This window comes from Aspergillus stella-maris, assembly GCF_047715825.1.
Source record: "Aspergillus stella-maris strain CBS 113639 unplaced genomic scaffold BDV14scaffold_56, whole genome shotgun sequence".
Taxonomy (NCBI): domain Eukaryota; kingdom Fungi; phylum Ascomycota; class Eurotiomycetes; order Eurotiales; family Aspergillaceae; genus Aspergillus; species Aspergillus stella-maris.
In genome coordinates this window covers 45,692-58,221 of record NW_027396850.1, presented here as the reverse complement: position 1 = coordinate 58,221, position 12,530 = coordinate 45,692, and the positions used below count along the sequence as shown (strand labels likewise).

Below are 12,530 nucleotides of genomic sequence, written 5' to 3'. Positions count from 1 at the left end.
ATAGTCAAAGCTCCTGGCAGCTTGGCGACTAACACCATCATCTTCGGTATTCTTGGCAACGGCCATAGCGGTCGGAGCAGACGCCTTATGGAGGGACCCCACTTAGGTAACAAGCTCCCAGGCCGTCAAGAACCAGGGATGCAATCAGGGGAAGACGCCGTCTAGCCAGGCACCAGAAACACCGGTCAAGCCTCGTGCGGAACGGCCAAGCTTCCGTCAATCTATGCAAGACAAGCCCTCTCCGCCGGACTGAGGAGACGAACTGCGCTGCTGCAGGGCATGACCGCATGAAGTTTGGGTCACTCAATTCCGAAACAGTGGAGATGTCGGATAAATTGTGGCAGCTGGCGGGCTCACAAAGAAGCAAAAACCGGACTGGTGCTGACGGGATTTTCCGAGATCGCATTATTGTGGACTGACGCAGTCGCATTCCGTCCCCGGTCGCCCGGTGTGTCGCTGCCCCTGGAGTCTGGGTCGCTGGGACCTGATCTTGACACCTTCTGACACTCTCTGACAATTATGACAGCTGTGACACGGGTGCTGAAAAAGCTCAAGCGTCACGAGACGGACCCATGTCTGTATCTATATCCCTTTTCCGTGCAGTCGCTGGTCGTGCATTTTGCGATCGTTCTTGCGCTGCGGGGGAAATCCCGGCCGGCCCGCGAACTGTCGCAAATGGGCTATCGGCTCGTCAACATCGACAAGAACGAGAATCTGCGCGAATGGTATCTCGTTGATGTAAATCCATTGGGAAGAGTAGGTTTTGTGTCGAACTATAATTAAGGCCTGGGCTAATGTGCTGCAGGTGCCCACTCTCACGGGCAAGTCGCTCGCGTCGCCATTGACCGACGCGCTTTCAATCGTCTACTGGGTGTGCGACCATTCTCCAGAACTACTCCCCAAGGCGCATCAAACGGAAATAACTCGACTACTTTGCGAACTGCACGAAACGCTGGACGGGTACAGTGCAGTGAATCCTCGGGTCGAAGACCTTTTATCACACCATGACATCACTCCTACCCACCGAAAGGCCCTGGAGTATAAGCGCGACTGGTTCGTTCCTGACCGCTGAACTTAAATTTGTTACTGACACAGTCCAGGCAAAGGAAGCAGAGGGAATTAGTCTCGATGAACATGTCGGTCGGGCGAAGCATGACATCGAGCTCAATGGGCTTCCTCAAGGAGATTGTTGAGCTGCGGGAGAAGTACAGTAACGGCAGTCCCTGGATATTTGGCAAGACTGGGCCGACAGTGCTGGATGCGCATGTTGTTCCTTTTGTGTCTTGGTTGATAGACATTGGTCTCGGTGATTTATGTCCCGACCATCTGGACGAGTATGCGGCGAGGATCAGAGCGCTGCCGCAGGGCCGCGAGGCCATGGGAAAGAGACCAACTGTATGGGACGCTTCATTGGGCCCCATTGACGAGATCCGACTATGATTATATGATCGATATGACCTGTATGATATTTAGAGTCGCGTAGACTTGGACGAGATGTACGAATGCAACCTTACCTTGATTAAATCGTTCAATAAACCAAATCGTCGTAGTAGCGCCCGTCCATCCCGGCCTCTAAGCGAGCATCTCGGTTGAAAGGTTCTTTAAGTCCACCGACAAAGTATTTACGGACGTTAGAGCGGAAGACCTCCACAGGGTCAGTCTTCTCCTGCTGACAGATCCACGTAAGCCATCTGTGGCCGGTTGTGACGTGAGTAATCTCATCGTTATGTATCACCTCAAGTGCTTCGACACTCTCAGTATCACGGGCATTGCGAAACTTGGCAATGGTCATAGGGTTGACATCTAAGCCACGAGCTTCATGGACAAGTGCGATGATACTGATCCGCGCTCGGAGATCATGTGCTGTCTTGGTGGCGGACTCCCAAAGGCCATGGTGAACAGGTAGAGCACCAAAATAGGACCCCATTTCCTCGAGGCGGGTTCGGAGTAGGGAGAAGTGCTTTGCTTCATCGTTTGCCACCTTGAGCCAGTCGTGGAAGAAAGTGCGCGGGAGATTCCTAGCAGCCTCGGACGCGGCTGGATTGGTTTGGAACTCTGCGAACCGGACGCAGATATCAATGGCCAGATCAATAGCCCATTGCTCGATGTTAGCAAGGGCGTGCAGCATGGCAATTCGACTCTTCAATGTTCCACCTCGGCCCTGCTTTGGCATTGCACCCGGTCGGACTTCAACTAGGTTGTCCCGCGGTGGTGTAGGGGGAAGTGTCGCTGGAGTTGAGCCGATGATCTTCATAGGCGAGTCAGTGCCTTCTCTTGCAGTGAATTTGGAGAATAAATGAGCCGTAAGTTCGATTTTGTGTTCCGAATTAGCGGTGTTGAGGATATGCGTGCACCAGTCGCAAAGCGTAGCGTTGTCGTTGAGATACTGCGTCTTTGTCGGGACTTTGGCGGTTTCTGACGGGGTGGACTCCGAGCAAGGCGATTTGAGCTTAATCTTTTCGCTGACAGGCTCCAACTTGGCAACAGAAATGCCAATTTCTGGATAGGTCAATGTAACCTTTTCCTCCTCGACATCGATCGGAAAAGTGCACGCCTTGATGCCGACGCTGGATTCGCCCGTCTCCACATTGAAATCGTACGCATGCCAGGGGCACGAGGCAATGTATGCGGAATCTTCGATGTCAACGTGAGCATCCTGCATCGGGCCACCGGCGTGAGGACACTCGGCTTCCATGGCGTAGTACGACCAGCCATCACTGCTCTCATTCCGTAATCTGCTTCGTCCGGCAGTGTCGATCGATGGCAGGCGAAAGAGCACTAGGCGCTTGCCGTCCGACAGATGAATAACATATCTGGTATGTGACAGGTCAGGGAGCGACCCAAGACTTAGGAGAGGCATCGTGAAACTCCTGAATGATCTTCGCGGGGTATTGTTGATGGCGAACACCACAAGAGAAAATGAATTTGTTATCACGTGGGGAAGCTGCTAACTTATCGCCTGATTTTTATGCCTCAGGCAGTAGACCATCTTGTTGGGCGGAAATACACGGCAGTATTTTGCCGAACAACGGAAACTCAGAGCTCGACTTCCCTCTACAGGCATCAGATCCCCTGTGATCCGGGCAACAATGACCGAACTTAAATTGCCGTTACTCGTTACCAATATGCTAACGATTATCTCATAGCTGTGATTCTGGAGCAGCAAACAGGAAGTCATTGACCATCGTCGCAGCAGCTCTCGCCAATCCAAAACTAAACACATAACCACCGCCTCCAGTACCGTACGCATGCACAATATTTTGCCCATCCAAAATCTCCTTCTCGACTCGAACACCCGGTGTCCGTCCCGGTCGGATGCCCACGTTGTCGCGAATGATGTCGAAGTTTGCGGACTTCGTACTAGGGAACACACCGGGCAAGTTCTCGTGGACGCGTCGGAGGATCTGAGACGTTAGATCGATTTAGAAGAGTTGGACTTGCCATACTCACGTCGGACTTGATGTCTTCATCCACCTCGGCGTATCTGATTCGGACCTAGTCAGAAGGTTGCTGCTCCACGAAGGGGGGAAGACTCACGTCTCACCGACCTGTTTGATTCCTCCGAGAATAGCCGTCCCATCGAGTCGTGGGATAACATATGTGTAATCCTTTCCATGGCGCATGAAGATCTTGTCGTGTCCCGTCTTTACAAGGACGGTCTGCCCGCGAATTTGTTGGACCCCTTGATCAGCAACGTCGGCAAGAAACCTCGCGCCGAAGCCCGTGGCGTTGACGAGAACTTCATGACCATAGCCTTTCAAGTCGGACAGTGACTTGAGGTTCTTTCGAACAAACTTGACACCCGCGGCTTCCAGCTTTCTGCGTAGCCATGGGAGGAAAATAGCCGGTGTGATGACCACCGATTTGTCTGCCAAGTCAGCTTCTGTCGTCGTAGTAAACTTTCATCACTTACAGCTCATCCCGAGCTTTGTACCCTCTGGTAGTTCAGTCGGCGCCATCACGCGAAACTGAATCATGTCAAACCTCGTGCGCCAGCTGCACTGGGAGGCTTACCTCTGGCATCAGATCTCGGTACCAGACCTTCTCAAGCGGCGTCTCGTCCTGCAAGTCGTGCATCTCGATGATCTAATTATCGCATCAGAAGAGCCCGTAGTATTGGACATTAAACCATACCCTGATACTGGATTCCGGATCACTCTTAGCCAGACTCCACAAATAAGCGAATGAGTCTGTCTGTAATTTCTGCTCAAATGGTGTCGACCCATCGAGTCCGAGAAAGCAAGCTCCCGCCCAAGGACTGGACCACTCGCGGCTCTCTCCATCTCCCGGGAGGTTTCGCGCGACAATCGTCACTTCGTTCGACCGCGAGAGCATGCTCGCGATGGCCATACCGGTGATACTATATACTCTTAGCAAGCGTCAATGGAATCTTGAAGTCCATTTACCCGGCGCCAACAATTGTTATCTTAGGCATGTTCGGGATTGAGGTTGATAAATTTATCAGAGTGTCGAAAATATATTTTGCGATTGCTTGCTATTACGGAGCAACACACCTCCATTTATATGATGTCGTCCGTTTACGCCTTGTTGCGACATCCCACTTGGAGCTGCAAATCCGGACATTACTGGAACCACCTCATCCAGACTCACTCTAGACATTTGGAGACTGTCCAGCTGTCGATAGATAACGAATCATTAGGAACCGCAAATCGCATCTTACCAAGGGCGCAATCCGGGTGCTAGTGCTCGGCCCCGAAGCGATTTCTCCAAGGCAGCCCCTAGCGCCCGATCATGGACCAGAATGTCGCCCGGTCTCCGATTTCCATTGCGTCTCGTCCTATCACAAAGCATTCCAGCACGCTGGAGTCAACTTGATATCTCCGGTCTGCCGATTATGCGGGGAACATCGTATCAAAGTCTATCTGAGAATATGCCAACTATTTTCATGTCTGCTTGTGACTGGCGGCTCCTATTTACTTCCTTGCTTGCTATAAATCATGCCTCTTGCCCGGCGTACGAGCCTTCCTCTATCACCCTTAGAGCAGATTGATCCTTGATGTCGAGCAACATGGATGCCGTCAACATCAACAGACCTGATCACGAGAATGATGCTCGCGACGAGAAGATCGTTGAGGACATAGCGAGGCCCTCCTCTGCGCATGGCGTTTGCGGCAAGGTCCAGGACAGCAACTCGGAGTATCTTCATTTTCTGGAACTGCTGGAGCACTACTCCGGAGAGCATCTGAAAATGCTGATCCGGAAAGTCGAGTGAGTCTAATGCCCTCCTGCGCTGTCCATCGCTAATCTCCTCAAGCTGGCACGTTTTGCCGCAACTGATACTTATATACCTCATGTCATACATAGATCGGACCAACGTCGGTACGTATGTGGAAAGACTCATACAGACTCGTGCTGACGGCTATCAGGAAACGCAAAATTATTCGGCGTCGAATCCGACCTTGGCCTTAGTAGCCAGCAATGGAACACCTGTCTGTCCATCTTCTTCGTGACATATGCCCTTGGCGGAGTGCCCTCCAACATCGCCCTGAAACGATTCGGACCCAAGATCTGGCTGCCGACTCTCCTACTGTCAGTTGCCTGTATACTGGTGTTTACTTCACTGCAGGTGAACTTTGGAGGATGGGCCGCGTTCCGCGTTCTCCTTGGAGTGTTCGAAGCTGGGGTGTTCCCTGGATGCTCGTTCATTCTGACCTCGTGGTACTCGCCCAAAGAGGTTCATTCTCGGATGGCCATCTTCTATTCTGGGGCGTCCGCAGCTGGAGCCTTCTCTGGCCTGCTCGCTTATGGCATTGGTCAGTTAGACCACACTTGGGGCTACCGTGGATGGAGATTTATCTATTGCATTGAAGGTACTACTTTGATACTCCTTTTTCGATATGTGTCGAGAAAGCTCTTGCTGATTACGTAGGCGTCTTCACAGTCTTCCTTGCCCTGGGTGCCTTTTGGTTCGTGTACGACACACCAGCCAAAGTAGGCAGCTGGCTCTCGCCGGAAGAAAAAGAATTCCTCATCCTCCGTCATAAATACTCTGCCGGCGGCGAAACGGGCGTTGCCGAAAAATCCGAGTTCTCCTGGAAACACGCCGCAGCAGCCTTCAAATCGTTCCACATCTACGCGACCGTCCTCATCGAGTTCACTCTCTGCGTCACAGTCTACGGATACTCTTTCGTGCTACCGACCATCATCAGCAATCTAGGCTACGATGCCGCCGAAGCTCAAGCGATGACAGTCCCACCATATTTCTTCGCATGTTTCGTTACGGCATTCTCAGGCTGGGCTGCAGATCGGTACCAGCAGCGGATGCTGTCTGTCCTCTTCCCAAACCTGATGGCCCTCGCGGGGTTCATAATCGTGCTAGTCAGCGTGCGATACCCATCCGTCCCTGGCGTCACCCTCTTCGGCATCTTCCTCATAACAGGTGGCCTCTACCCAATCTCACCGGCAGTAACAGCATGGATATCCCTCAACTGCGCGGGAACAATGAAGCGCGCTGTTGGGATCGCGGCGATGGTTAGCTTCTCGCAACTAGGTGGTGTACGTCTCCTATCCCATATATTACCCCCGGCACCTCACTAATACTTTGATTCTAGATCGTCGGCTCAAACATCTACATCTCCTCTCAAGCACCAACCTACCCAGTTGGCTTCGGGATAAGCATGGGGATGCTCGCTGTCTTTGGGTGTATCTGGCCCGTTATATACTGGGTTATACTTAGACGGATTAATGCAAAACGTGCGGCGATGGATGAGAATGAGGTGCGGATGAGATATACGGATGAGGAATTAGCGGATATGGGTGATTTGAGTCCGTTGTTTAGATACGCTACTTGATATAACTTAGATTGCATGGACAGTACACAACGAGCCAGCCGTCGACAAACTTGATTCCCTTTCCTTTCCAATCCGCACAATCATACCGACGATACTCTGTAACGCACTCCACCCGAGTCCCCCTGCGGAGCCTAGGACAAGACCAGAATAACACTAGATTTATCCCCAACAATACCCCCACCCACTAAACAGCTCATTCGAGCACCCGTTCTTGCCCGAGCAACACCACGCGCATCCATCCCAGATACAGCAGCGGGTTGTGGGGCGGAGGCAGTTACCTCCTTGGACGAAAGAGTTAGTTGAGTCTTGGGAGGTTGGAGGGTGGAGGTGAAAGGGGGTCCGTGGGGAAGAAGACTTACGGTTCAGTTCGAGGAAGGGATCCTTGATGGACATGTGAAGGGTAGGCGAGGTGCTTGTTTGAAGGGGGAGGGTTAGGAGTAGGATCGTGGTTGGGAGAAGGGGGAAGTGCATGGTGGATGGGAGTCGCTTGGTTGAAAAGATACGGCGATGGTGATATTCGGGACGAAGAGGATGATGGTCTCTGCCTCAGGGCACTGAGAGGTACTTATAAGCCCACTGGTGAACAGGCTGGCCCTTGTGCGAGGAAGTAGTAAATTGAGTATTTGTCTCTGGATGGGGTCATTCTGATATATCTATAGTATCATAAGGATATCATAAGGATGATTTACATCACGACAGTGCAAAGGGGGTGCGTTGAGGGGTGGGGCCTAAGTAATGTTGGTACATGATTCTATGGAAGGCTCTGCGCTCATTTGATCATATGTAATATGTACAGGGGTAGGGTTTGAAAGTCGGTGGTGTGATAGACGCCATAGCATATCGATTGGTGGCCCATCTGTATTGGTAGGCGTCTCTCACATGTCGAGTCTCATATCGAGGTAATAAAGCCGCAAGGTCCGGGAGTATAAGGTTTATGGTTTGAACCCAGATTCCGAGAAATCCTGAAACGGGAAATGGTTTTCGATGTCGGCTCGATCTTCTCTGGTCTTTGCCCCAGCGAGCATTTTCTCCTTCAATTCTCGAATACCTTTTATTGCATAGTCGTAATTCTCATTCGATACCCACCCGTCTTTTGCTATGCCCAGCCTTTCTCTTGTTGCGGCAATTTCAGCATCCGCAGTTTGCTGGCGCTTGAGTGCGTGAATTATCTCGTTGATCTCGGCCGTTGAGTAGTCGAGGGATGGTGGTGTAGATAACCGCCATGTGTTTCCAGGTGTATCGCTTGCCGTGAGAGGAAGCCAATTGTTGATGGCATTTATTAGCTCGGCTTTGAGCGAGACCGAGTCGCCCACCCAGGGCGTGTTTGCGTGTTGGAAAAGCTTGCGGTGCATGATGGCTAGATTGTCAACTATAGCTTCAAAATAATCTGGGTTCATTTGTCTTGTAAAGGAGGCGTAGAGGTAGTGAATTCTCTGTTTTCGGTACTTCTCGCGCGCTTGATGTAGTTCAGCCGGAGACAAGGACTCATGGTTTCGAGGAAGTTCGGTTGATGGGTGGACCAGCATTTCAGACAAGGAGTCTCCAGGGTTGTGGAACGGCGCTGGAAACCTTGCAGCAATACCAAGAGGGAGGACGGCGCTATGTTGGAAGCCGATCAAGCCAACGATATCGTGGGATTTCGAGACAATGATGTTGCTTGGTTGGAGGTCAGGGTGGACAAAGACATGGCGATGTAGTGGGCTCCGTGGACTAAAGCCGAGATACTGCGACAGTTCCACGTAGTCGGTCAGGTTCTTGATGTGCTCGTTGGGGTGGACAAATTGGTAAGCGTAAATCCCCCTGTAGGCGCGATTATGAAGGAACCGAGGTTTGGCGTAGTTTTTGGCCCACTCTAGTTCTCGTTTTCCCACGTCGCCAAATATATGATTTGGCGAAGTCCCTGAGCATTGTAAGATCAAGGCCAGTGTATTGTCTGTAGGATTTACTTACAGGGTCCTCTGCCGCGAGGGTCCGACAACGCTCGTTGACCCTCCCAGTATTGTGGCTGTACTATGGGCCCTATGCAAAATTTGCGATCGCTGATATCTCGCAGCGGAATGTTGCGATCCTGGAGAATGTCATCAAGGTAATATATGCTCCCACTCGCAGGGAACTTCAGTGACATCATTCGTGTCTGCAGTTCCACGATTTGCTTCATGATCCGCTGCTGCTGGTCGGAGGTCATGGTGTACCATGACTCACTTAACGGCTTGCCATCTATTTGTTCCATGACAATGTACTCTGCACCCACCTGATTCATGGTACTTGAAGAAGAGCCATACACCTTTGGGGTTGGAATATCACTGAGCCGCAGATAGTCCATTGTAGCGACTTCGCTGGCGACCGTATACCGCTTAGGCACGGTGCAAGGGTACGGAAGCCTAGCGACGGCATTCTGGCCATCACTGAATGTCGCCCTGAAGGTGCGACTGGATTTCCCATCTGACAGTTTCGTAAATGAGACAAGGTCAGTTGCTGAATGTCCGGTCGCGGTGGCAATGACCGAATGGAGACCAGGTAGGTTGAACTTCAAATACCGCTCCTGCAGCCGGATTTTCTCATTGTACCTGAAGCACATTAGCAATCTGAACGCATTTAAGAAGAGACAGACGTACACCCATCTCCCTGAGGTATAGTGAAACAGTGATTCCAGTTGCGGATTCGACGGGCGCTTGGCTTTGGTCCGGGTGGTTATACATGCTCGACCACAACATGAGAGCGATCGCGTTGTAATGCGCAATCGAACAGACGCAGTAAAGATCATGGTATCATGATGTGCTCAACATGTGCAGAGGAGAAACCAAAGAGTTTGTTGGAAAGAACTCACTGAGAGCGAACACGTGCTGGAAAAAGGTAATTCCAGCGGCATGTCTTGGCATGTTCTTCCACGGTCTTGACATATTATATACAAGTGTCGCGTTGTTTTCTTGCAATAGTAGACATTAATTCGCCCTTCACACACTAGAACCGAGTCACCCTGCAGCAAAATATCCGAAGCAGTCTGCACCCATTCTCGTGCAACTATTCTTGATTTATATATTATACTTTACATGGTCCCCCAAACACGACAAAACGTATAATCTACAATATTAACAAAGACTTTTCCATGTATCTTAATAACTCGACAAAAGAAAACTCTCATCATCAAGCCAGCGGAACACCATCAAAAGCCCCCCTCTAAACTTCCTCATTTCCCGCAACGCACCCTCCATCTCCATATCAATCGCCGCACCGACACGAACATACCCCCTTGAAATCGCCCTGATCCCCATTCTAAAACACACACTCGCAGGGACAAGAAGAACACCATGGCTCTTGAGCAACTGCAAACAGAACTCCCTATCATCGACTGGTTCCCCGCCCCGCGCAAATCTCAGCATGGCAGTTGTTCCCGAGAACGGCTTTGTCCAGGTACTCTCTGCGTGCTCGGCGACGAATTCTTCGAGAGCGCTGATGTGCGGCCTGTGATAGGGAGAGTCTTTGTTGATATAAGAGTTGGAGTCCCCGAAATGTTCCTGCTGCTTCTCCAACTCACCACTCCCAACCATCCACCACTGCCCAAAACAAGGAACAACAGATGCAGCCTGCCACGTCACGCAGCAGTACTGCTTGCTACCGATGCTACAAGCGCAAGGTGAAGTGCTCTCGTGGTAAGTTTCCTGCCCATTCCTTGGCCGCAGTTTCAGTGCTCTAACACGTCCAGAGCGACCGTGCCGGAGTTGTCGTCTCGCAGGCCGAGACTGCGAATATCCGACTCGAGACCGCAATGTCACCGTCGCAGAGAGCTATCTGCGCAATCTCGAGGCAAGAGCGACTCAGGTCGCGCCTTCTGAGTTGAGGGAGCGTCCGGTACCCCCCGTACAGGCCACCTCCCCCCAAAGGCCGAATTCATCTCCAACGCGTGAAGGCCATCATTTGTCCGACCCTCTGGTAGAAGATCCTACGTCCGAGGTCTTTGTCTCTGGACTGAAGCAGTTACACTCGCCGATCTTACTTTCGAACCCGGCTGGGATCTTATCGAGTCCAACACCCGAAGCGCAACATCAATTTCAGCAACAATACGAGTATTATCACTTAGATTCTGATGCGTCGAGTATGACAAGAAGCCCCCATACAACATTGCATTTCTGACAATCAGTAGATATTGCTTGCTTTTTTCGACTTCCCCCGTATCCATATGCCCTCATTTTGGTTGACCGGTTTACTGTCTTTGTCGGCCATGATTGGCACTGGTTCCGGCGGGAAACATTCCGAAGGAGACTCGAGCTCACGTACAAAGACCCCAAAGCGATTGAGGTGAGAGATAGACTATGGTTATGTCGCTTGCTAGTTGTTTTTGCTCTAGGAGAGACATACAACTCTGAACCAACACCTGAAATTTACCTGGGAACCGAAGGCGCAGAGGAAATAGTCCGCCACGGCCGAGACATCCGATCCGCTCCCGGGGCAGACTTCTTTGAGCAGGCCCTATTACTCCTCAACGTCCGATATGAAGATCCATCAATCGAGCAAGTGGAGGCTTTGAATCTTGTGGTATGACTCAATCCTTGTTTGATCGACACAGTCTGACACCACTTGCTCAGGCCTTCTACTCGTATAGCTTGAATCGCAAGACAGCGGCATATATGCATGCCGGACAGAGCGTCCGGATATCCAACGTACTGAAACTTCACAAGCCGGCTTCGCAGTCGCTTCCTCCGCTCGATGTAGAGCATCGAAAACGCATTTGGTGGACGACATACTGCATTGACCGCATGACGAGTACGGAATTAGGCCTCCCTCCAGCATTCCAAATCAATCAAGTTGAGCAAACGTACCCGGACGACTCACTGCTCTCACCAACCGATGCCCGTGAATTTTATGATGCGGAGACGCTAACCACACAGGTACAACTTGGATTTATCCATGCTGATATCTGTGAAAATATACGAAGCATCAGGAAGGACAACACAACTGGCGTCGGAGATCTCACGCGACCGATATTACTGAGGCTGGAAAAAGTACGCGCGCGACTACCATCGCACATGTCATTTGATGTCGAGAATGGTATGCCACCGGCCATGACGCAAATGGCCGATCGATCACTAGCCTCGCTCTACCAGCGATATCATCAGGTATATCTACGGATACAGCCCCGTTTCCCTTCCACTGACCACGATCATAGTGCTTTGTCCTGCTCCTTCGCCCCGTCCTCCTCAAGCAAATCAGCTACCTGATAGCAGGAGATACCGTAAAGGCATACCAAGATAACCTGAAGTATCTCACGAATACCTGCGTTAGAGCGGCTCGCACCAATTTAAAAATCATCATAGACTTGCGTAGCTGCGACAAAATGAGTATGTCTCGCTACGCTCCTACTCATGAAGGTGCTAACGATGATCAGCGCGCTTCGGCTTCTGGGAAAGCCTTCATCTCTTCTCAGGCTTGATTATATTGTCCCTAACAATGTCAGTAAACTCTCGCTGGCCCGGGAGCCTAGATGAGAAGTCCGACGATGGACATACGTATGACACAGCGCGAGGTTTGTTAAGCGAGATGATCGACGCTGGCAACCTGGGATCCAAGGGACATGGCCAGATGCTTGCGGATGTTGAGGCTTTCCAAACTGGTCTATTCGCTGCGCAGGGTATTGTTGACTTCCAGTGGGATGTTGATGAATGGATCAACCAGCTGCTTGAGCCATAGGACAAGTAATATGTTCAATATGCACACAACTCC

At 51.1% G+C, this 12,530-nt stretch overlaps 6 protein-coding genes across 6 annotated transcripts; 3 read left to right on the top strand and 3 right to left on the bottom strand.

The window, feature by feature from the left end:
- The first annotated feature begins 194 nt into the window (after nucleotides 1–194).
- Nucleotides 195–1,484, top strand: BDV14DRAFT_112137 (glutathione S-transferase family protein). Its single transcript, XM_073765706.1, has 3 exons — nucleotides 195–756; nucleotides 806–1,053; nucleotides 1,101–1,484. Exons 1-3 carry the CDS (start codon nucleotides 520–522, stop codon nucleotides 1,438–1,440), a joined length of 825 nt encoding a protein of 274 aa, XP_073624977.1. The 5' UTR covers nucleotides 195–519; the 3' UTR covers nucleotides 1,441–1,484.
- BDV14DRAFT_112141 (Rieske [2Fe-2S] domain protein) lies at nucleotides 1,457–2,906 on the bottom strand. Its single transcript, XM_073765707.1, has 2 exons — nucleotides 1,515–2,906; nucleotides 1,457–1,458 (listed from the first exon to the last, which is right to left on the bottom strand). Exon 1 carries the CDS (start codon nucleotides 2,858–2,860, stop codon nucleotides 1,529–1,531), a length of 1,332 nt encoding a protein of 443 aa, XP_073624976.1. The 5' UTR covers nucleotides 2,861–2,906; the 3' UTR covers nucleotides 1,457–1,458; nucleotides 1,515–1,528.
- Nucleotides 2,907–3,140: 234 nt separating this feature from the next.
- Nucleotides 3,141–4,435, bottom strand: BDV14DRAFT_191840 (FAD-dependent oxidoreductase; the record flags this gene model as incomplete). The annotated part of the gene is made up of 7 exons (XM_073771545.1): nucleotides 3,141–3,404; nucleotides 3,451–3,484; nucleotides 3,538–3,868; nucleotides 3,914–3,968; nucleotides 4,015–4,086; nucleotides 4,135–4,360; nucleotides 4,407–4,435. 7 exons carry the CDS (start codon nucleotides 4,433–4,435, stop codon nucleotides 3,141–3,143), a joined length of 1,011 nt encoding a protein of 336 aa, XP_073624975.1.
- Nucleotides 4,436–4,792: 357 nt separating this feature from the next.
- On the top strand, nucleotides 4,793–6,812 carry BDV14DRAFT_210758 (major facilitator superfamily domain-containing protein; the record flags this gene model as incomplete). The annotated part of the gene is made up of 5 exons (XM_073775960.1): nucleotides 4,793–5,229; nucleotides 5,276–5,340; nucleotides 5,388–5,831; nucleotides 5,891–6,516; nucleotides 6,573–6,812. Exons 1-5 carry the CDS (start codon nucleotides 5,018–5,020, stop codon nucleotides 6,810–6,812), a joined length of 1,587 nt encoding a protein of 528 aa, XP_073624974.1. The 5' UTR covers nucleotides 4,793–5,017.
- A 636-nt stretch (nucleotides 6,813–7,448) lies between these two features.
- Nucleotides 7,449–9,613, bottom strand: BDV14DRAFT_179141 (aminoglycoside phosphotransferase family protein). The gene is made up of 3 exons (XM_073769702.1): nucleotides 9,428–9,613; nucleotides 8,763–9,379; nucleotides 7,449–8,712 (listed from the first exon to the last, which is right to left on the bottom strand). Exons 1-3 carry the CDS (start codon nucleotides 9,574–9,576, stop codon nucleotides 7,745–7,747), a joined length of 1,734 nt encoding a protein of 577 aa, XP_073624973.1. The 5' UTR covers nucleotides 9,577–9,613; the 3' UTR covers nucleotides 7,449–7,744.
- A 776-nt stretch (nucleotides 9,614–10,389) lies between these two features.
- BDV14DRAFT_210757 (transcription factor domain-containing protein) lies at nucleotides 10,390–12,497 on the top strand (the record flags this gene model as incomplete). The annotated part of the gene is made up of 6 exons (XM_073775959.1): nucleotides 10,390–10,462; nucleotides 10,516–10,905; nucleotides 10,954–11,345; nucleotides 11,396–11,926; nucleotides 11,977–12,148; nucleotides 12,196–12,497. The coding sequence occupies 6 exons, from the start codon at nucleotides 10,390–10,392 to the stop codon at nucleotides 12,495–12,497; spliced, it is 1,860 nt and encodes a 619-aa protein (XP_073624972.1).
- Nucleotides 12,498–12,530: the final 33 nt, after the last annotated feature.

Coding starts and splice junctions, on each gene's coding strand:
- BDV14DRAFT_179141 (XM_073769702.1), bottom strand. CDS start 9,576: ATGATCTTTACTGCGTCTGTTCGATTGCGCATTACAACGCGATCGCTC. Junction 9,380..9,427: donor TATACCTCAGGGAGATGGGT/GTACGTCTGTCT, acceptor AATGTGCTTCAG/GTACAATGAGAAAATCCGGC. Junction 8,713..8,762: donor CCCTCGCGGCAGAGGACCCT/GTAAGTAAATCC, acceptor TACAATGCTCAG/GGACTTCGCCAAATCATATA.
- BDV14DRAFT_112137 (XM_073765706.1), top strand. CDS start 520: ATGACAGCTGTGACACGGGTGCTGAAAAAGCTCAAGCGTCACGAGACG. Junction 757..805: donor ATGTAAATCCATTGGGAAGA/GTAGGTTTTGTG, acceptor AATGTGCTGCAG/GTGCCCACTCTCACGGGCAA. Junction 1,054..1,100: donor CTGGAGTATAAGCGCGACTG/GTTCGTTCCTGA, acceptor GACACAGTCCAG/GCAAAGGAAGCAGAGGGAAT.
- BDV14DRAFT_112141 (XM_073765707.1), bottom strand. CDS start 2,860: ATGCCTCTCCTAAGTCTTGGGTCGCTCCCTGACCTGTCACATACCAGA.